Consider the following 21,784-nt stretch of genomic DNA (forward strand, 5'->3'; position numbering starts at 1 on the left):
TTTCAAAGTGCAGTGCAATATCTTTCACGAGAAAATCGCAAGTCAGTGTATTCAATTATCACATAAAGGATCAAGAAGTGAAGCGTGTTAACAAAATTAACAATCTTGGTATTATTTTTAGCAATCAGAATGCTCTATCTTTCAATGAGCATGTGTTAAATATCGTTAACAAGGCATTTAAAACGTTAGGATTCCTCAAAAGAAATTGCAAGAGTTTTAAATCAGTTCTCCCATTGAAAACCCTGTCTTTCTCGCTTATTCGATCTAGTCTAGAGTACTGCTCTGAAGTGTGGATCCCCTCACAGCAATACTTAGTTAATGCTTTAGAGCGAGTACAGATCAGATTCTCAAAATGAATCAGTAAAAAGTGTTTGGGTATCAAGCTGTCATCAATAGATTATGATTTGTTTTGTACCAAGTGTATTCAGCCTCTTAGAACTAGGCGCAGGTATGTCAACGCACGTTTCATACACAATTGTAACGGTAATTTCCTTGACTGTCCCAATTTACTCCAGTTGCTACCAATTCATGTTCCTTCCCGCAACACCCGACAGGCTGTGACCTTTCACTTACCCAGGTGCAGAACAGAATCACACAGGAACTTTTGGTTTATACAATCCCTAAGATCCCTGAATGAAATTAGCGGGATGGTGGATATACACTGACTTATCAAATGTCATGGGATAGTCACCTAATAGCGTGTGGGGCCTCCTCTGGCCCTGCGAACTGCAGTGAGACGCCGTGGAAGTGAGTCGACAAGTCCCTGGTAGTCCTCTGGACGCAGCTGACATCGTTTGCAGAGCGGCCGCGAATGCTGGTCTGTTCTTGGGTGCAGGATCCATGGCACGGAGCCTGCGTTCCAGGACATCCCAGATACGCTCGATAGGGTTCATCTCGGGGCTCCTGGGTGGCCGTGGCAGTCGTTGGACCTCCGCTGCATGTTCCTGAAACCATTCCCGGGCGACGTGGGAGCGATGTGGCGGCACGTTATCATCTTGAAACACCGCAGGACCGTCTGAGCGCTGGAAGGCCAAAAATGGGTAGAGATGGTCTCCGAGCAGCTCAACATACCGCATGCCATTCCAAGTCTCTTCCAGAACAACTAGGGGGCCCATTCCATACCAGGAAAATGCACCCCAGATCATAAGAGACACCAGCGCCCTGGACCACACCTACGAGGCAGGCGGGATCCATCGCTTCATGTGGTCTGCGCCACACACTGTGCCTCCCATCGGCATATTGCAGTTGAAATCGCGATTCGTCCGACCATATCACGTTACGCCATTGTTCCAGAGTCCATCCCTGGTGACTGGCGACAAATGCGCGTCGTTGTGCCCGATGACGTTGGGTTAACAGTGACATCCGTGTGCGTCGCCGGCTCCCATACCCCCTAGAACCCATGTTCCTACGGATTGTCCACTGGGAGACGTGTCTAGCACGGCCTGTGTTGAATTGAACTGTGATTTGTTGCACGGTTGCCCGTCTGTCACTATTGACAATCCGTCTCAGATGTCACGGTCATCGAGGGTGGCTGGACGGCCGTCGTTCGTCTGTTTTGGACGTTGACACCCGCATTCAACCATTCACGATACACCCTGGACACGGTTGATCGTGTGAAGCCGAATTCCCGCACCACTTCCGAAATCTCACTTCCCAACCGTCGGGCACCGACCACCATATCCCGTTCGAATGGTGTCAGCTCACGACGACGTTCCATGTTACACCCGTTACATGCACAGCCACTGCTCACAAGGTCTCCTATACAACTGCCGCTGGCACAGGGGGGCGTGTGGTGCGCAGACAACACACTGCGCATCAGTGCTCCGCTATCCCATGACATTTGCTCAGTCAGTGTATTTCACTCGTCAGCTAGTGAAATTCGCAGACAGCTTATGGACGCTTCATAGACAGTGTGTTCCTTGTATCTTGTTCTGTGCATTTGGTGACTGAAAGTTATACTTCCTTCCTTCGGTCATTTCAAATGTATAATCACTTTTCTGATATCATTTCTTCCTTATGTGTTTTGTAAATATGTATATATTATATATTGCTTAGCTATAATTAGTAGTAGTAAGTGTTGTAAATATTGTTAGTATTTGAATGTATTATATCATCTGTAATTGGAGAATTAATAACTCTGTTGATGATAAATAAACAAATCGGATCAAATTTCTTCACAATTAAATTACAGTTAATTGTTTCCCTTGATTAGGAGAAGCCAGTATAGCCAGAATGTATAACCACAGAAACATCTTAATCAGTTCCCGAGAAAATTGTTTTGTCAGTGACCTCTGAGTGAGTAACGTCGCAGGCCACACCTCCTGGAATACGATCACATGTGACCTCGCTCACTTCCCCTTCATCATCAGGGTTGGTCAAAATCTGCCCCCAAACGTTGCCTATTTTCCTTTCCACCCGAAATTCTTGTGATCACGAGTGTACCATTAAGTGCTGAAATGTTATAATCTCGTGTTTGTAGAAATTTAAAAAATACTAAGTGTGAGTGAGATTCGCGTACAATTGTTGCTGTCATTAATTTATTCCGAGGGGAAGAATGAGTTATGTGGCGGCTACCTGTAAAAATTATTCTCGAAAGACAAAAAATCTGAGTGTAAATATAGTTTACCACAGGTTCCCAAAATATCCTGTGACATGAAAAAATTGGTTGACTAAATGCAAACGATTGGACTCGGTTAATTGTAAAAGTACGTATCTATAGATTATGAATATGACTTGAAAAATAGGTTGTTGCGATTACCTGTAAAGAAAATACTGAAATTAAGTTCTTGTCCATCTTAGAAACTATCAGGTCATGCGAAACAACATAATACACGTAATTCAAATTCGGCTTTCCTACTTAAGCAAGAACAACTCGTTTAGCTGCCTTGGAGAGACTGGAAAATTTAAGCCCAAAAAACTACGCCCAGGAATAGAAGAAATTTTTAAAGATATCGTGAGAATTCTGGAAGGTATGTGTCACAGCCAGGTAGTGGGTCTTGCCCGCGCCGTTGTGTAATATATTGATGGTTCGACCTGCGTGTTTATGTTGTGGTCTGTATGTCTGGTTGCCGGACCATTGCGGTCGCCGGACATTTGCGGTCACTCAGATAAACTTATGCCCACTCACAAATTCCCAAGTTGTCACAGGACATTTGCGGTCACTGCAGCAGGGGGTGGGCCTCAACAGCTTAATCTCGGAGTATCCCCGCTAACCTGCCTGAGCACCTGCTCGCTCCCTGCTACCTTCACCCACAAACACTATTCTATACTGAAACTTCCTAGTGTGAGTACTGTATTTACTATTGTGTGCTGTAATGGAGTTGACATTTACTAATCAGGCAAATCGTTGTGCACTTTACGAACGTTCTATGTACAGAAAGTATAGGGAGAGTCAACCTGTTAACGTCACCTGGATGTGACTGAAGGAGAACAAGTGTAAAGAACGGCTGAGGATAAGCGGCGAAGAAATGCTTTATACCATTGTTCATCAGCGTGGACCACGTGAAGAAGCGGCCTTCACAGTGAAAAAGCAGGTTCAAGAGGGAAAGAAGAGAGCAAGAGAAGAAGTGACTCCACTATCACAGATTTGCGTCCAGGAGTTGGGTGGTCTGCATAACAGGGACTACGACTTTGTCACTGACATGCCAGCTCAATAAACTTTAAAAAGAACAATGCGTCGGCAACGAAGTCATGCACGCGGACTTAGAGCCCAAAACAAAAGCTAATTCTTACTGAAGAGGCGTTAAGGATGAATAATGGCAGCCCGTTTCGTTTAGCTGACAACGGCATAGGAGAGAGAATTATAATTTTTAGTGCCGAAAAAGGTAGAGAAAGTCTTAGGCATTATGCGCATTTTTTTGGATGGCACGTTCAAGAGTTGCAGCAAACAGTTCGCCCGGATATACATCATTCACGCAGACTTTGGAGGCCGGAGTGATGAAAGCAAGGTTTATCCAGTCCTCTCTGCGTTCCTGCCTAACAAAAAGAAAGAAACTTATATTCGTTTCTTTCGCCTTATCTTGGAAGCGGTTCCCCAATGGAATCCTAAGAAAATCAATGTTGACTTCGAAGCAGCTACGATATCAGCCCCACGAGAAGTATTTCCGTCAGCAGAGTTATGGGGCTGTTTTTCTCACATGAAGCAATGTCTGTGGAGAATAGTACAGGAACTTGGCCTGACGAGCGACTACAAGGAGAACGAAGATATACGTCTCCACATCCGAATGTGCACTACTCTGGCACTTTTGAAGCCAGATGACGTCAGTGAGGGATGGTTGGTGATACATCCTCATGCTCCTTCTACAGAAAAACTTGCTGGATTCTTCGACTATTTTGTACACGTATGGCTTGAAAACAGCGAGATACCAATCACTATGTGGATCTGTTACAAAAAGCGACATCGAACAACAAATGCTGTAGAGGGATGGCATCACAAGATCAACTCTTTAGTTGGAAATCCACATCTTCGATTCGACGATTTGGTGGTTTGTTTAAAGAATGAAGCAGAAGCGACGAGCTGCATCTACCTGAAACTCGAGCTCAGTCTTGAAGGTAAGTGGAGGAAGATGAAATATGTGAAGAAAGATGACAGGATTGAAAGAACTCTTAAGAAATATGAAGAAACTAGCGACATCAGGTCCTGCTTAAAGGCAATTTCTTACATAGAAAATCATGCGTAATCTTCTTGCTGCTTCAGGCATTCCTAATGTAAATAGGTATGTACAAAGGAACAAAATTATAACGACGCTTACCTAAAGCCGACAAAAATTATTGACGAAGCTTAGTTACAGCTGATTTTAAACACGCCAAAATGATTTTAATACTATCATTATACCAGTTCAAAGCCTGGATAAAGTGTGATGCTAATCAGCATTTTAAAACATATAATTTACTGTCGACCAAATTATTGTATGTACTCGAGTTTGATACGTGGGATGGCAGGATCGAACCTGCCAAGTTGGGGCCAGAAGGCCAGCGCCTCAACTGTGCGAACCACTGAGTTCAGCATTTCTAATTCTTTCCCATCCCATTTTCTCCGAAAAATATGTTAAAGTGACCTTAGACTACAATAAATAAATAAATAAATCCATAAATAAATCCATAAATAAATAAATAAATAAATAAATAAATAAATAAATAAATAAATAAATAAATAAATAAATAAATAAATAATAAACGGTGTCATTTACCTTGGCCTACCTTTAATTATTCCACGATAAATAAATAGGAAACTTATTTTTTGAATTAGCCTCTGATGTTTGTATATAAAAATTCACTTTGTGTTGTATTAGAGTTTAAATATAAAATATACGAGCTTGTATATCTGCGGGAATGTTAATATCATGGTAGCCACGGAACCTTTTCGTGATGGCGGTGATTACTGTTTTCGTGAGAAAGTAGAACTAACCAGAAAAGTGGAATAGATCCGACTCTCTTTTATGGAAAAGGAAGGGAAAAGCCACGAAGGACGTGAAAATGTAAGACTGCCTGGGCTTGGCAAACATCTGCCGTGGGGGCGGAAGAGAACAAGATTTTACCAAGAGAGGCCGGATAGGAAATAGAATAGAATATATTCATCATCTGCAGAATTGTATGTTACCAAAAACATGACATGACTTGTTCTTCTCTTTCAGACATACCCAGGTGACGATTTCATGTTGACTTTTCCCTATACTTTCTGTACATACAACCATTTGCCTTATTAGTAACTGTCAAATCCATTACAGCACACAACAGTAAATAATTACACCAGGAAGTTTAGATATAGAATTGTGTTTGTGTCTGAAGGTATCAGTCTCTAAATAACGCCCGCGAGAGAAAAATGTTCATCTGCAAGGAGCGAGCAGGAGCTCAGGCAGGTTAGAGGGGATATCCCGAGATTAAACTAATGAGGCCCACCTCCTGCTGCAGTAACCGCAAACGTCCTGTGACAACTGGGGAATTTCTGTGAGTGGGCGCAAGTTTATCTCATTGACCGCAAATGTTCGTGATTTTATGATGACCGCAAATATCCGGACACCGTATGTCTTAATCTATGTATGATAGGCACTCAAGAATTACTGATTTTATATCCTTCTCCTAAATTCATATTGTTCGGATGTTTCTTGATTTCGATAGTCTCGTGGTTTTTCCTTCCAGAATTCTCACGAGACAGCCAGGGGGCTTAGTCAGCCAGAAAGGCTAGGATATGTAAGACCAAGGTCAGGAACCACTCTTGTAGTGTGATTGCTGCCTGGGAGACTGATTACCTCGGATCGAGCAGGGGTATTTCAGTCGTCTTAACAAAGAATACTGCAGTGTATTCGAAACGTCGGCAAACTGTACGTAATGTACAGAAAGCAACACGGTTCAACCCGGAAAATAAACTAAATAATATTGCTTATGTTGTTTCATTTTACATCTACTGTATTTAGATCGCTGATCATCAGCTCTATATACTTAGTGTGAATTACAGATGTTATACACGAAAGAAAATCCACAGCCTGTTTCCAGTTATTCGACCGGGTCAGAAATGGAATGAATGAAGCCCCCATCTAGCGGCGAGGATAGGAAGTATACCGGCTGCCGAAGCCTGTCGCACTCCTCTGGGGCAATGATTAATGAATGATCAATGAAATGAAATTGTATTGGAGAGTGTTGCTGGAATGAAAGATGACAGGGGAAACTGGAATAGCCGGAGAAAAACCTGTCCTGCCTCCGCTTTGTCCAGCACAAATCTCACATGGAGTGACCGGGATTTGAACCACGGTATCCAGCTGTGAGAAGCCGGCGCGCTGCCGCCTGAGCCACGGAGGCTTCTTGTTATACAGGAATGTAGGAAAAATGCTGTCCGATAGTAACATGCCGTGATAAGAGGGATCAGGACGATTAAAATGGAGATAGGAACCAACTCTCTAAATTGAAATTTTTTCCAGGCTCAAATGCGGCAAATAAAACAGTGTCATTTTAGACTAGGTCTGTCGCCCAAATGCTTCGAAAGGAGTCATCGCGGTGTCTTAAAATCAGAGTTATCCTGCGAAGCCTTTTTTCGGTGTCTAGTGGCCATGAAACTTAAAAAATCCGAGCGTTGAATTTTTGTACAGATGCTTCACTCATATCGTCGTTCGAAATTAAAGAATCGAAGTGAGATCAATATGAACGACCGCAGTGATTCTTACCTGATAAATTCTGGTTGCAAAACTGAATTACCTTTCTTGACCCCGGTTGACCTTGGATGAAAATTGTTAGTTGGTCCCTATCCTTATTTTAACGGCCCTGACCCCCTTTATCGCCGCTAGGGAACATCGGGCGGCATTTTTCGGACATCCTGAATATTATGTATTTTTGTGTTGTATATACTGTTTCATACTGGTGTTAATAAATATTTGAGACTGAATATGAGAACTTTTCAGCTGTCGCCCTTTCCGTATATTCTGCAAGTTGTGCTTATTGTTACGAATAAACCACTCACGTTTTGGGAGTTATTTAATTTAAGATGACCCAATTAGCACTTACACACATAGGGCCTATAGGCTACAGCAATTATGCTTGAAAATTAAATACATCAATTCACTACTTAATGGCTATTTACAAAGTCTCTAGTCCCCACAGTGTGTTTCCAGCCGGGCAGTCTAGACCTGGAACGGGCAGTCCGGCAGTCGCCTTTCAGTTCGCACGCACCAGACACTTAACACGACAGCTCCAGTGCAGACAGTTGTACAGAGCCGCAACTCTCACGACCAGAACTTATATTTCTCTTATTTGTCACTTTTTCGGTAAATGGTATAGAGCAAAAGTATTTGTAAATCATACCCTCAATAATTTTTTCAACGAACAATTTTCTTGTAAAATCAAACGTAAAGGAGATGCATCGAGTTTTATGCTTAAGGCCTTCTCTGAAGGCTCTTGCCGAATTCTTGACTTGCAGGTAAGATCCTACTCGCCCTTAGCGTAAACTTAAATGCCAAGTTTCATGAAAACCCACAATTAATTTTCCCGTGATGCTGTGACGGACAGACAACCGAACGGGTTAGCCGTGCGGTTAGAGGCGCGCAGCTCTGTGCTTGCATTCGGGAGAGGCTGGGTTCGAACCCCACTGTTAGCAGCCCTGAAGATGGCTTTCCGTGGTTTCCCATTTTCACATCAAGCAAATGCTGGGGCTGTACCTTTTAGTTAAGGCCACAACCGCTTCCTTCCCACTCTTAGCCCTTTCCCCTCCCATCGTCGTCATAAGACGTGTCTGTGTCGGTGCGACGTAAAGCAACTTGTTAAAAAACATATTTTAAATATATACAGTGAAACAATGCATGTCACCACCATTATCTCGTACAGGATATCTTTCAGAAACTCTGTCGCCAGCTACAGTTTAACAAGATCATGTACATGTATTTCTCTCTAAAACCTCTGACCTGATGGTGTTCTACATGCCAGGAACACACACCTCGCTTTCTGTACGTTAGATCTTTTGTTGCTCAGTTCGCTGAAGATCAACGAGAACCTGTCTGAATTTCCGAACATTCCTTGCAAGTTTCATAAATTCAGCGTCCTCTCTGTTAGCCGTACTCACTCCAGGGTATAATATTTGTGAATGACTTTGCGTTTGAGGAATGGATTTGTATCAGCTAAATACTTACCTCATTCCACCTTCAACCATATATTCTCCAAACATACCGTTTCATTCCATTCCCCATCGTGGCACCAAAAATTATCTAGTAACTACTGTAACTATACATTTCATCCTCCGTTGTACATGGCTGGTGGCATTATTTATACAGTCGGAAACAAAAGTGTACATCCATCCACTTATTCCATAATTTCTTCGTTTGATCTACTGCTTTGCATAATGAACACGGATCTATGTAAAAGTAAGGTTAGGTTGAGTACTAAGAGAACCTTGACTCAGAATATGTCCGAGAATGCCCGCTCGTGTTCCAGAACAACTGGTATCAGAACCTTCCAAAGACCACAAACTAGGTTATATGGCCGCTGGTCGTGTAGAAAATCTAGGACATGGCTAAAGGATCCAACAAAAATGTTACTCCTGGAAATATATCTTCTACGTGTTTTACTTAATTACTCCTCGCTGCTACAGCCCATACAGAACCTTGACTCCCTGGCAATTCCTGTCTTTCAGTTTCGTAAAAAAGTATTCTTTTCCTCTATGGGGTTGTTAGCTTCCATGATGAACCCCCAACCTGGAGGGCTGGGATATCCCTCTTAATCTGGCCTATCACATTTGACCTGTCCTGCTTGGGAGAAGGTGCCAGAAGGTTACACTTCCGCCGGCATAGCTCTTAGGATCGCTTAGGCACGCAAGCTCCCACATCGCGACAAGATGAAGTCGCCAGCGTGGGAGGTGAGAGTTTAAGAAATATGAATGATAAAACGTTGAATAATACAAACATTCATTATATCTACGTTCTAAAGAAGTAATTTTAATGCAGATACGTTACCGTCAAAACAAAATGAAGTATGTTTCAGCTATATCAAACAAGACGCTGAAATCAACCACCCAAGGTTGATATGAATCACTTGGTTGACAGATATGTTTTCCTCAAATTATGACTTAACTCAATTATGACCACTGGAAGATTATTAAATAGTAGGATGTGTTGCTTCGTTTGTGTATTTACAAGGTGCGTCTAAAATGTTCGGTGTATGATACAATAGCACAAAGAAAACAGAAGTGCAAACAAAATACCTTTTGTCGCCTTGAAACTATTCTCCAGTGGCCACAATACACTTTCGGTAACGTGTATACAGCTGCTGGAATCTGGCAGCGAAACTTCGTCTGGAATCGATCGAAACACTGATGATGCCACACGTCTTTGTGTGTTGGGTATATTAGCCTTTCAGCAGAGGCGTAACGAATTTGATATGGGCCTGCCTGCTTTGTAGGCCCTAACGATACGCCACTGTCAATCAGGATTCCCTTGGGGCAGGAAAACAAAGATAAGTTCGCAGGCGCCAGATCCGGGACGTACGACGGATGTTTGAGAACAGATACGCGCTGCTTAGCCAAGAAGTTGCGCACACGGATCGCATTGTGTGAGCGGGCATTGTCTTGGAGACTCCACTTTCCGGTCCTGTACAACTCTGGCCGAACACGGTGGATGCGTAGCAGCAACCGTTTCGAAACTTTCTCGTAGGATACGGCGTTGACAATTTGACCCTCCTGTACGAATTCCTCTTGGATCATGCCATTGCTGTCGAAAAAGTCGATCAACAGTTTCTTGATCCTGGACTTTGGGAGGAGACTCCATTCGGGACGTGAAGTACTCGTGAACACCATGCAGCTGATTGTGGCTTAGTCTCCGTATCGAATTGGATCAGCTCTCATCTCTTGTGATGATGGTTTTCAGAAAAGATGAATCTCGGTCACACGTGTCAATGACATCTCCATTAATTTCCATCCGTGTTGCTTTCTGCTCGTCAGTCAATGAGAGCGGCACAAATGCAGAACAGATATTCCGCTTACGTAAATTGATGTGAATGATTGTTTCGCACTGTCCTTACAAACCAGACCCCATGGCTCAACAACCTCGAATAGCCTTGGCCTACCAAGCGACCGCTGCTCAGTCCGAAGGCCTGCAGATTGAAGTGCCGTGTGGTCAGCACGACGAATCCTCTCGGCCGTTATTCTTGGCTTTCTTGACCGGGGCCGCCATCTCACCGTCAGATAGCTCCTCAATTTCACTGCTCTTGCTAATCCCTTAGTCCTCTGATGTACTTTTCAGTAGTGATGGGCTAGCGACGGAATCGAGTAGAATCGAGTAATGTGCTCTTAGAATCGGTATTACTCGACTCCAGACTCGAGTCCAAGCATACTGGTGTCGCTATCTGTGGACATGCCTTAGAACTAAAATCTACTGTACTGCAGTGCACGGCATTCAGGGTCACCCACAGAATATTTTTGTGGTGTGGAGTGCAACATGTTTGCTGCTGATGATTGATGTTGTTCAGTCATCGGTCGTCAATAATTCGATTGTTATGATTATTATTATCATCATAAGCACTAAAGGTTGTGACTTACTAACAAACTGTCAGCTGTTTAGCTAGAACAGAATGACGTTCTGTCCGCTGATTTGCTGCGTGAACGTACGTCACATTCTGGACGCCTCATCTTAATACCCGACATTATATCTGCCGAAAGTATGATGTACATATAAACTGCTGTAATTCACCTGTTCCCCCGGACGATTGTAGGCTTTGGCGCGGTTAGCAATAGGCTATGGTTACAATAAATCTGTCATACTACCGATCATATTAGCACATCTACGCCCGTGTATATGCATAATGGCTACATGAGATATCATTTACCAGTAGCGAAGCAATACAATGTGTGCAGAAATACCGTCTATAGTCTACAAATAGCACATGTTTAAAATACACTAATTACAACATACATACCGTGACAGGGATTTGAAATAATAATAATAATAATAATAATAATAATAATAATAATAATAATAATGTTATAACTTTTACGTCCAAGTACGTACATTTGTATGGTTTTCGGGGATGCCGGGGTACCGCATTTAGTCCCCCGGGAGTTTTTACGTCCCAATAATTCTACCGACACTAGGTTGACGTATTTGAGCACCTTCAAATACTACCGGAATAAACCAGTATCGAACCGGCCAAGTTGGGCTATGAAGGCCAGATAAGCTATACTATCAATATTAGAATAGATGGCATATTCAGTGAAGTGTGTGCGAGACGCCGTAAACGGATATTTTCATATCTTATTATGCGTATTAAGTGGCATTATTATCGTTCTCAAGTAATTATCAAATTTAGGTTATTCCTTTTGCGCATTCATTCAGTTTTTTCATATCGTACCGCGCTGTCGCAATCCCATAAACCCTCAGCGACCGCTTGTACGCATGCTTCATCCATCTACGAGCCGGCGAGTGAGCGAACGTGTGACGTCATGCTATCATCGAGCCTTCGCAAGCGAAGCGAGTCCGAGCCTGGACTCGAAAGAATCGAGTACCGCGATTCCAGGCATCACTCGCGCACATCACTACTTTTCAGAGACAGTCGTTGATTTTGTGCCAACATCTGTCGCACTCGCTCTATATTTTCTGCTCTTCTACTGGGTGATGGTCATCCCGGGGGTGGAGCATCATCGAAGAGTTTCCTGTCCATCAGGAAAGCGTTTGAACCAGCCGTAAACACATTTTCTGCGTACGGTTTCTGTTCCGTACACTTGCACCAACATCGCATGCGTCTCTGTTGCCATTTTCCCGAATTTGTAACAAAACTTTGTTTATGCGTTGTTCCATTGCACTATGACTTGAGTCTTCACACGCACTACGTTCGACTGACAGCAGCAGAGAAACCTGCTTCAGCTCAGTGTGTTCAACGCTAGGTGGCGCTTCTCGAGATGTCTCTCTGTTCACATGTGTATGCACGCAGTTTTACCGCACGTTGTCATTGCGATGTCGGTCCATTCACCGTACATTTTAGACACACCTTGTACTATAATTCATCACGATATGAAGACGAAGTTATAACGTTGTTGAATACAGTACCAAAATTAGTGATTCATTTCTTTCGTTTTAAATTATATGTAATTATTAAATTACTTTAATACTTTTCTTTCGTTTATAGAACTGAGCCCGCAGTCTTGTAGAATGTTTCAACTTCATTAGATATTAAAGGAAAATAAAAATAAGTAACAAAATAAACAGCTAGCTGATAGAGAAGACTGTCTGTTTTATTGAGCTAACATTTGAAAAGTACTGAATAAAATCAGTAATGAAATAAATGGTTAATTTTGCACTGAAGAGCTAACTAAAATGTGTTAGTTAAAAAGTATATCTCTGGTATGTGTTAATTATTATCGTATTGTTTCAGCTTGCATACGTATCAGACCTTCAAATGAGGTAAGTAATACATTTTTATTACTCGGGTATGATTGCTGCACGAAGAACAAGTGTTCTCAACATTTTAAAGATTTTGATTAATTAGTTTAAGAAATAGCCTTTGAGCTTGAAAGTTTATCAGAATGTCAGTCATATCCTTGGAGAAATCACGCGTAAATAATATCGCAGATTTGAATCAGTTAATAGTGGCCGTGCTTTGCTCGGAGGTATTTGATAAGTGAAAAAACCTGAAGATTCTACATGCTAAAATACTGTAGTGGAAGGATAGCACACTGGTATGCAAGTTGGTTAAACGAAGTTTTAGTTCGATATGGACCTCAGGAGTATTCGTGTTCACAAGCGCATTATTTTTCACTCACACGAGAGCACCAAACGCCATTTAAGGAACACCGCGATGCTCGAGAGCTAATTTTTTTACAAGTATGACTAGAACACCAAATTACATTTGAGGCGTATAGTTTCAAACATGGCCAAGACCGTTGAGCTGTTTTTTTTTCAGGAGAGGCAAAAAACTTGTTTAGGGTATTAATTCATATATATTCAGATACTTTAATCTTTGTTACTTAGCAGAGGCTTCTGATTCATTACCATACAAATTTTACAGTCTAAATATATTACATGAATTGAAAAATGTATTTAAACTTTGGACTTGACCATGTTTGAAACTAACTCTGGGACTTGGACGATTTTGAAACTTACGTAAGAGGACTTGGCCATTTTTGAAACTTAGATTAGAAAATTTGTTCAATACCTAAAGAAAAAAGAAATCTAGATTAGGCCTATTTTCCAACTGTGTTCATCTTGACTTAATTTAGAAAAAATATAATTAAAAACGATATAAGATTTAGTGAAAAATCTTTAAAGATTATTATTTTAAACATTATGTTTGTGTAAAATTACCCAACATTGTAACCAATGTAGAGGCTAATTAACATTTAAATAGTGTATATTTTGCAAATATGTGGTTTCATGTAGATACTTCAATGTATGTTCTTCATATTATACCTATTCAATACCATCGCGCCTTCGAAACATATCACCGAGCCTTGATTAAATCACCACTAACAACACGTTGTTGATTGTACTCATCTCAGCTGTTTTTCCCTCGTGCACTTCCAGGTGGAAAGATCACGTGGCCGCTTTCTGGTATGGCGTTTATTAATTTCCTCCATTTTATTGCACAGCAAATATAAATACTATTAATAACGACCAATTATGTATATATTTATTATTTGTAAAATATTTATTAAAATACACGCAAACAAAACCACCACATGTGACTCAAACAAACGTCAGGCCGCCATATTACCGGATGAACACGTGACTGGATAGCGCAGGATTATTGGCCCGTGCGGGTTAACAAGGACTTGGCCGGTTTTGATATGAAACCTCATTCTTTGCTGCAATTTTAAATGTGATCTGGCCGGATCTGAAACCCACTTTCGTTCCCGTTGTATTCATCTTGTAAAGAGGAATCCATGGAAGTCAAAACATCAGAACGTGAAAAAGATGGACTTGGTCGTGTTTGAAACTATACTCCTCATTTAAAAGAGCTGAGAACGATTGCTCTAGAACATGAACATACTGTTTTTAGTGCGAGAGTAAACTCGGATGTTAAAATATTCGTATCAGAACCACAGCAGTGTACTTTTTGCTATTTTTATGAGTCGTGGTATGGGTTATTGTGGTCACGTCCTGGTTCGTGAACTATGGGCAACGGCTGAGTGGCCTAGTACGCGGTCCTGAGATTTGGGATACCAGCTACTATTGAATAGGGCATCTCAGACATATTATGAGTCATGGCCCTTCTTTTCTTAGGCTCCTAGGACTACACAATCCACCTTGGTCCCTAACCCGTTAGAAGAAAGGTCCAAGTGTAAGTAGGGTAGCATGCTGCTTCACAGAATTTACGGAGCTCAGAACATTTTAATAAAGCCTCGGATTTATGGGAGTGACGGAATCCCACATCCATTTGACAAGCGAGGGATTTTTTGGAAACAACTTGGCAAACGAAATGGAATTTGAAGGGGAGCTATCCATATTAATGTGGCTTATGGAAGGAAGAAAGAAAGAAAGTGGAACTTGCTGAGGCGGCAAAAAGGATGCGCCTAGATGTGGTAGGAGTTAATGATATTCGGGTAAGGGGAGATAATGAGGAATAGATAGGAGATTGTATCCTTAACAGGTGCTAAAAAGGAAGCTCAGAGTGTAGGGTAGGACTGTTCATCAGGAATAGTATTGCACTCAACATAGTTTCTATTCGGCACATAACTGAGCGAATGATATGGGTAGGTTTAGCTGCTGTAGGAATTAGGACGAGAATTGTCTCTGTCTACTCACCACGCGAGCATGCAGATGAGGACGAAGTTGACAAGTCATGGATCACTGAGTGACATTTTAGTCAGGGTCAAGGGCAAAGATAGGATAGTACTAATGGGCGATTTCTATGCGAGAATATGAAATAGAACTAAATAATACGAAAAGTTGATGGGGTGTCAAGATCAATGAAACACCTATAACACTGAGACTCCGTTAAGAACCTTGGAATAATTTTTGATAAGTATTTAAGTTGGTCAGAGCACGTAACAAAAATTTGTCAACGTGTATTCGGCTCATTACACTCACTGCACAAACTGAGGGACTTTCTTCCTGTCAAAACCAGGAAACTGCTCGTTCAAGGACTAATTCTACCAATATTTGATTATGGTGACGTAGTCTATAACAACATAAGTTATTCACTTGGTTCCAAACTTCAACGGGCGCATAATGCCTGCATTCGATTCATTCTAAATGTTCCGCTCCATTCCCACATCAGCCCATTCCTCCATCAGCTGTCCTGGTTAAGATTATGCGATAGACGCAAGCACCATGCTGTTTCTCTTCTGCACAAAATACTGCGAACAGGTAAACCAGACTACCTGAGAATAGATTTCAGCTACCTCTCTCCCTCAGGCAGAACACCCGCAAGGTCATCGACACGATCCCTGTTGTCCATCCCCATTCACCACAGTAGGATGTATAACAACTCATTTGTACCGAGGACCATACGTTCCTGGAATTCCCTCCCGGCTGAAATTAGAGACTTAAGCAACTTAAAGGTATTCAAAAGAATGTGCTGGAACTTTTATCTACAATCAGAATAATTTACTCCAAGAAGTACCCTCAAATGTAGAATAATTTACTCCAAGAAGTACCCTCAAATGTTAGATTAAGTCAAATGAATAAAATGTAAATGTAAGATTAGTAACATTGACAATTTTCGAGGTATAGTTTTAATAATAGTAAATACTATAAATTCATTTTAAAATGTTAAAAACAAATTATGATACTTACATTTTCAGTTAAATTACGTTTCATGTTAATTTTAAATTATATTAAACTTATTTTTTTAAGGCGCGCGGCTGTGAGCTTGCATCCGGGAGATCGTGGGTTAGAATCCCACTGTCGGCAGCCCTGAAAATGGTTTTCCGTGGTTTCCCATTTTCACACCAGACAAATGCTGGGGCTGTACCTTAATTAAGGCCACGGCCGCTTCCTTCCAAATCCTAGGCCTTTCCTATCCCATCGTCGCCATAAGACCTGTCTGTGTCGGTGCGACGTAAAGCCCCTAGAAAAAAACTTATTTTTAATTTTAAGTAATAATGTTCTGTTTACACAGGTGTACAATTATATGGTTTGGCATAATAGCAGGCTTCATAGCCTGAGCCCCGCCATGTACAGAAAGACATTAATAAAAATAAATAAATATGGTGAAGCTTGGAAGCTTATAGGAATGGGAAGCGTTTACTGGACTTTCTGTGCTAGTGTGGTATTAGCAGTTACGAATGCATGCTTCAAGCATAAGGGTATTCATCGTTACATATGGGAGGGTAAGGACACCCTAGACTATAGACTATATATTAACCGACTTTGAATTCCGAAAAGGAGTTACGAATGTGCGGGTATTCCGGGATATTCACTGATGTGTAGTGATATGTAGGTGGTCTAATGTCTATCTCTAGGCGTAGACGTGAAATCTGTCTGCAGACGAATAAGGGTATATTATCTCCAGGATAAGAAATTACAAATACATCTATATGATTAGTGAAAAGTTCCAAACAGTAGACAGTAAGCAGGTTCAGGATATAGAAAGAAAATGGGTGGCGTAAAGAGGGGGGGGGGGGGGCGGGGTAAACATTGTTCGATGCGCTTGTGAATGGTCAGCTGTTGAGTGCTCTTGCATTATTGTTTAATTTTATGTGTGTGGGATCCATTTAGAGCTGTTTATATATTGGTGTTTAGTGCTTGTTGGTAGAAATTGGGAGTAGTGATATTTATTTGAATTTTATAACAAGTAGTTCAGTTGGTGTTCAGTGCATTATGTTTTATAGGTTAAGTAGGTTAGCTAGGTGTACTTCGTTTCGAATTTAGGTTTAGGTAATAACATTAACTCTTTATAAAAATTATTTTTAAATATCTGTAGGTTCGTTGGTATAATAAATACAAAGGCAGATTATCATAAGTAGTTGTAACTTCCGCAGCTTTTCCGGTATTTCATATAGATATCCGTTCAAACTATCACAAAGGTAATAATTTATTCAAATAAATAACACGATACGCCTATACACATCGATTTTTAAAAAAGTTAAGAGAATACACGGCATTTCACTGGATAATTACTCAACAGTCTTTGGATTGTTGACAGTTGTTTGCTGCATTCCAACTGTATCAAAGGGAATATTGTTGCTGAGTAATCAAATACATGAATCAGCTGATTACTGTATTCCGATAAATTGTAGACTTTGCATCTTCGTTTATTCATCGAGTAAAAGTTAATAATCAAATTCCTATGTCCCAATAATATTGCAGGTCAAGTCCCCGGCGTACTTTTGACAGAAATTATTGTAGTAAACCTGTTACTTTTCAGCATTTAGGAACACTTAATCATATAACCACATTTCAATTGAGAATTGTAGTGTAAATACAGTATATTTAGATAGTACCGTATCTTGCCTGCTATATTCGTGTGTATCTTTGTGCGTGTATCTTTCGCGTGTATCTATTAGAGCATAGTAGGATAAAATAGTACTAATAATCTGTCTACGCATTTAGCCTTGTTGGTAATCTTTGAGTAGTTGTTGCAAATTACAAACTTGGAATTTTTATTTCTGTTTGTGCTTAGTCCCGGTCTAGAAAGCCAAGAATAACGGCCGAGAGGATTCGTCGTGCCGACCACACGACACCTCGGAATCTGCAGGCCTTCGGGCTGAGCAGCAGTCACTTGGTAGGCCAAGGCCCTTCAGAGCTGTAGTGCCATGGGGTTAGTTAGTTTGGTTAGTTTGTGCTTAGTAGTATCATACTGTAATTAGGATACGTCTGAACGTAGTTTAAAATTATTGTAGTGTATTGTGGTCTCTTATTAGAAATTAGCGTGCTTATTCTATTGCAAAATATTTGTGTGCTATTGGAGAAGTATCTGTAGAAACTGTCTTACTAGAATTCTGTTGTAATTAGGATAGGTTTAACTGCAGTTTAGAATTGTATAATTCTAGTGTATTCCTTGCGGTATTCAGTAATTAACGGCACTTTTTATCCTGTTAGGATGTTGTAGGATAAATACAGTACGACTAAGTACTATTGTAGTGCAGTAGTATATTAATTACCTTATTGTCGTGTGATTTTTGTGTACTATCCTAGACAATATTTCTCTCCTTTCATTTTTTTGACATATTAAGTTATTTATTTTTCCTTTTCTTTTCATTTTTCCGTAAAGAATGGCTAAGGAGGGCAAGTGTAGGAACTGTGGGTGTGACCAGGCATTAAGAAGTATGAGGGAGAAGTTGGAGAGTTTGAAGGAGATAATTAGGAATCTCTCAGAAGACACGAAGGAAGGCAGACCTCCTTCAAACGGTGTACATGATACAGTAGGTATAAAAGAGGGATGGGAAGGAAAGGGGGGAATTGTAGAAGACAGGTGGTCTAATGTTTTAAGAGGAAGGAGATTGCATGCAGGGGCTCCATTCATGATCAGAATTCACGACAGGTGTCTGTGAGAAATTGGTACGAGTCACTGCAGGTAGAACAACAGAGGGAAGAAGAAGAACAGGGAACTATTGCTGAGAAGTGTGGAAGTAGGAGGAAGGGAAAAGATAGGAAAGGGAAATGTGGAGTAGTGGATAGGAAAAGACAGGTGAAACAGGGTCATTGGGGGGAGAGGAAAGGGAGAAGGAAGCAGCTTCTGCAACTGTCAGGAAAGATAGGACTGACCAAGAGAAGAGGGGATCAAATGAGGTGGGTAGGGTTGAGGATCTGGTCATGGGGGATTCCTATGTTAGACATGTGGGGAAAGTGTGTGGAGGAAAGGGTAACAGGGTAGAGCGTTGAGGCATATGTTGAAAAAAGTAGAAGAGATCTTCAAAGACGTCTTTCTATTTCTTATAGCAATGTTCGAAGTGAGCAAATTATTCTACTACCCAAGTAACAATATTCATCTACTTTAAGACTGCATATCCTAATCCAATATTTCTTGCATCACCAGACTTCATTCGACTGCACTCCATTATCTTTTTTGGATTTATATATTTTCTTCATGTATTCCATCATTTTCATCCTTATCACGACGCGCAGGTCGCCTACGGTAGTCAAATCAAAAGACCTGCATTTGGCGAGCCGAACATGTCTTCGGACACTCCCGGCACTAAGTCATATGCCATTTCATTTCATTTTTACCAAAACTGTGTGCGTACCATTCAGCAATTTCTCCAGATCTTCTGCAGACACAGATAGTATAACAGTATCATCGGCAAATCTCAAAGTTTTGATTTCCTATCCTTAGATTGTGATTTCTTTTCCAAATCTTCTGTGATTTCCTTTATCGCCTATTCTGTGTAAACATTCAAAAGGAGAGGGGATAAAGTGCAGCTTTACCTCACTTCTTCTTGGATTGCTGATGCTTTTTCATAGCCTTCGATTCTTATCACTGCAAATTGATTTTTGTACAGATTGTGGACACTTCTTCTTTCTCTTTATATAATCCCGCTCACCTTCAGAATTTCGAATAGCTTGGTCCAATCAACATTATCGATTGCCTTTTCTAGATCTACGAAATTCGATATTCTAAGATCAGACAAAGTCCAGGAACGCTTCACGTGTTTCTACATTTCTTCTCAAGCCAAACTGATCTTCGCCCAACTCAGTTCCAACTTTCTTTCCATTCTTCTGTAAATACGAAAATTTTGCAAGAGTGAGATACTAAACTAATGGTGTGGTAGTTTTCACACTTGTCAGCACCTGATTTTTTTGGGAATAGGTATAATAACATTCTGTTTAAAATCGGATGGCACTTCTCCTGTATCATACATCTTACATACTCAATGGATAAATTTACTTACCCCGTGAATAAACAAGATATCAACAACGAGAGTAAACAAGTTCATCAAGAAGATACCAGTACACAGCTCCAGAGTCCAGTCAGAGGCAGTCAGTCTGAAAAAAGGAATAATTTCATAAAGAACAAAATCTTTTTTGAAGAGCATTTAAAAATATCATCATCATCATCATCATCTGTTTACCCTCCAGGTTCGGCTTTTCCCTCGGACTCAGCGAGGGATCCCACCTCTACCGCCTCAAGGGCAGTGTCCTGGAGCTTCAGACCCTTGGTCGGGGATACAACTGGGAAGAATGACCAGTACCTCGCCCAGGCGGCCTCACCTGCTATGCTGAACAGGGGCCTTGTAGAGGGATGGGAAGATTGGAAGGGATAGGCAAGGAAGCGGCCGTGGCCTTAAGTTAGGTACCATCCCGGCATTCGCCTGGAGGAGAAGTGGGAAACCACGGAAAACCACTTCCAGGATGGCTGAGGTGGGAATCGAACCTACCTCTACTCAGTTGACCTCCCGAGGCTGAGTGGACCCCGTTCCAGCCCTCGTACCACTTTTCAAATTTCGTGGCAGAGCCGGGAATCTAACCCGGACCTCCGGGGGTGGCAGCTAATCACACTAACCACTACACCACAGAGGCGGACATTTAAAAATATACATTCCAAATATTGCTTTCAACACATGAGGAACGGGTGGTTGCATTATACCAGGGTGCGAAATCGCGGGAAGGAAGGGAGGGTCCCCCCCTCCCCACCAGAATTGCCCGAGGGGGATTCTTTCTTTATAGAATGAGGAAAATCTACAATTACTGAAATTAATGGCTTTTACTGTGCATATTTTCATAAAAACATCGACAGTAATACACACAAAAATGAAATGGCGTATGACTTTTAATGCCGGGAGTGTCCGAGGAAAAGTTCGGCTCGCCAGATGCAGGTCTTTTGATTTGACACCCGTAGGCGACCTGCGCGTCGTGATGAGGACGAAATGATGATGGAGACGACACATACACGCAGCCCCCGTGCCAGCGAAATTAACCAATTAAGGTTAAAATTACCGACCCTGCCGGGAATCGAACCCGGGACCCTGTGACCAAAGGCCAGCACGCTAACCATTTAGCCATGTAGCCGGACAGTAATACACACAATACAGAAATGATAGAATGACTGCCATACCTTGAGCAATAAAGCAACGTACCGGTGACAACTCTGCAACTGCATCCTAGTATTCATGTTTCACTCTGGCAGGTCCATCGGAAACCCGGGCAAAGGAATAAATTATTTCAAACCCCCCTCCCTTGTAATCGCTCTAAGTAGCTTAAGCTTACACCACTCCTGTACTTTTTTGAGAGGGTGTTTCTGAGGACCGATGGGTATTCCCTTAAGGAGTGTACAAATGAAATAACTTTCAATGTTTATAATTCTTGTTAAAACAACAGAATTCAAACAAAGGTTTAAAATTTACTTTTTTCTGTGGGAGAGGGTGATGTACTTATTGGGGAATGATATGCCCCCTTATCCATTCCCCGCCGGGTACTGCCCGAAATAAACACTAGTA

The 21,784-nt window shown here is 41.4% G+C and overlaps 1 protein-coding gene across 2 annotated transcripts in view; it reads left to right on the plus strand.

Moving 5' to 3' along the window:
* The window catches only part of Cpr (Cytochrome P450 reductase), a 576,566-nt gene that overhangs the window by 228,094 nt on the left and 326,688 nt on the right, over nt 1-21,784 (plus strand). Inside the window, exon 3 of one of the 2 annotated variants that reach the window (XM_067141922.2) lies at nt 12,841-12,869. The exons of the other annotated variant lie outside the window; for it this stretch is intronic. Within the exon in view, the coding sequence (XP_066998023.1) occupies nt 12,865-12,869 (5 nt within the window). The 5' untranslated portion in view covers nt 12,841-12,864. The remainder of the gene's footprint in view (nt 1-12,840; nt 12,870-21,784) is intronic. 2 annotated transcript variants of the gene reach the window in all.

The sequence above is a fragment of the Anabrus simplex genome, chromosome 2, assembly GCF_040414725.1.
Source record: "Anabrus simplex isolate iqAnaSimp1 chromosome 2, ASM4041472v1, whole genome shotgun sequence".
Taxonomy (NCBI): domain Eukaryota; kingdom Metazoa; phylum Arthropoda; class Insecta; order Orthoptera; family Tettigoniidae; genus Anabrus; species Anabrus simplex.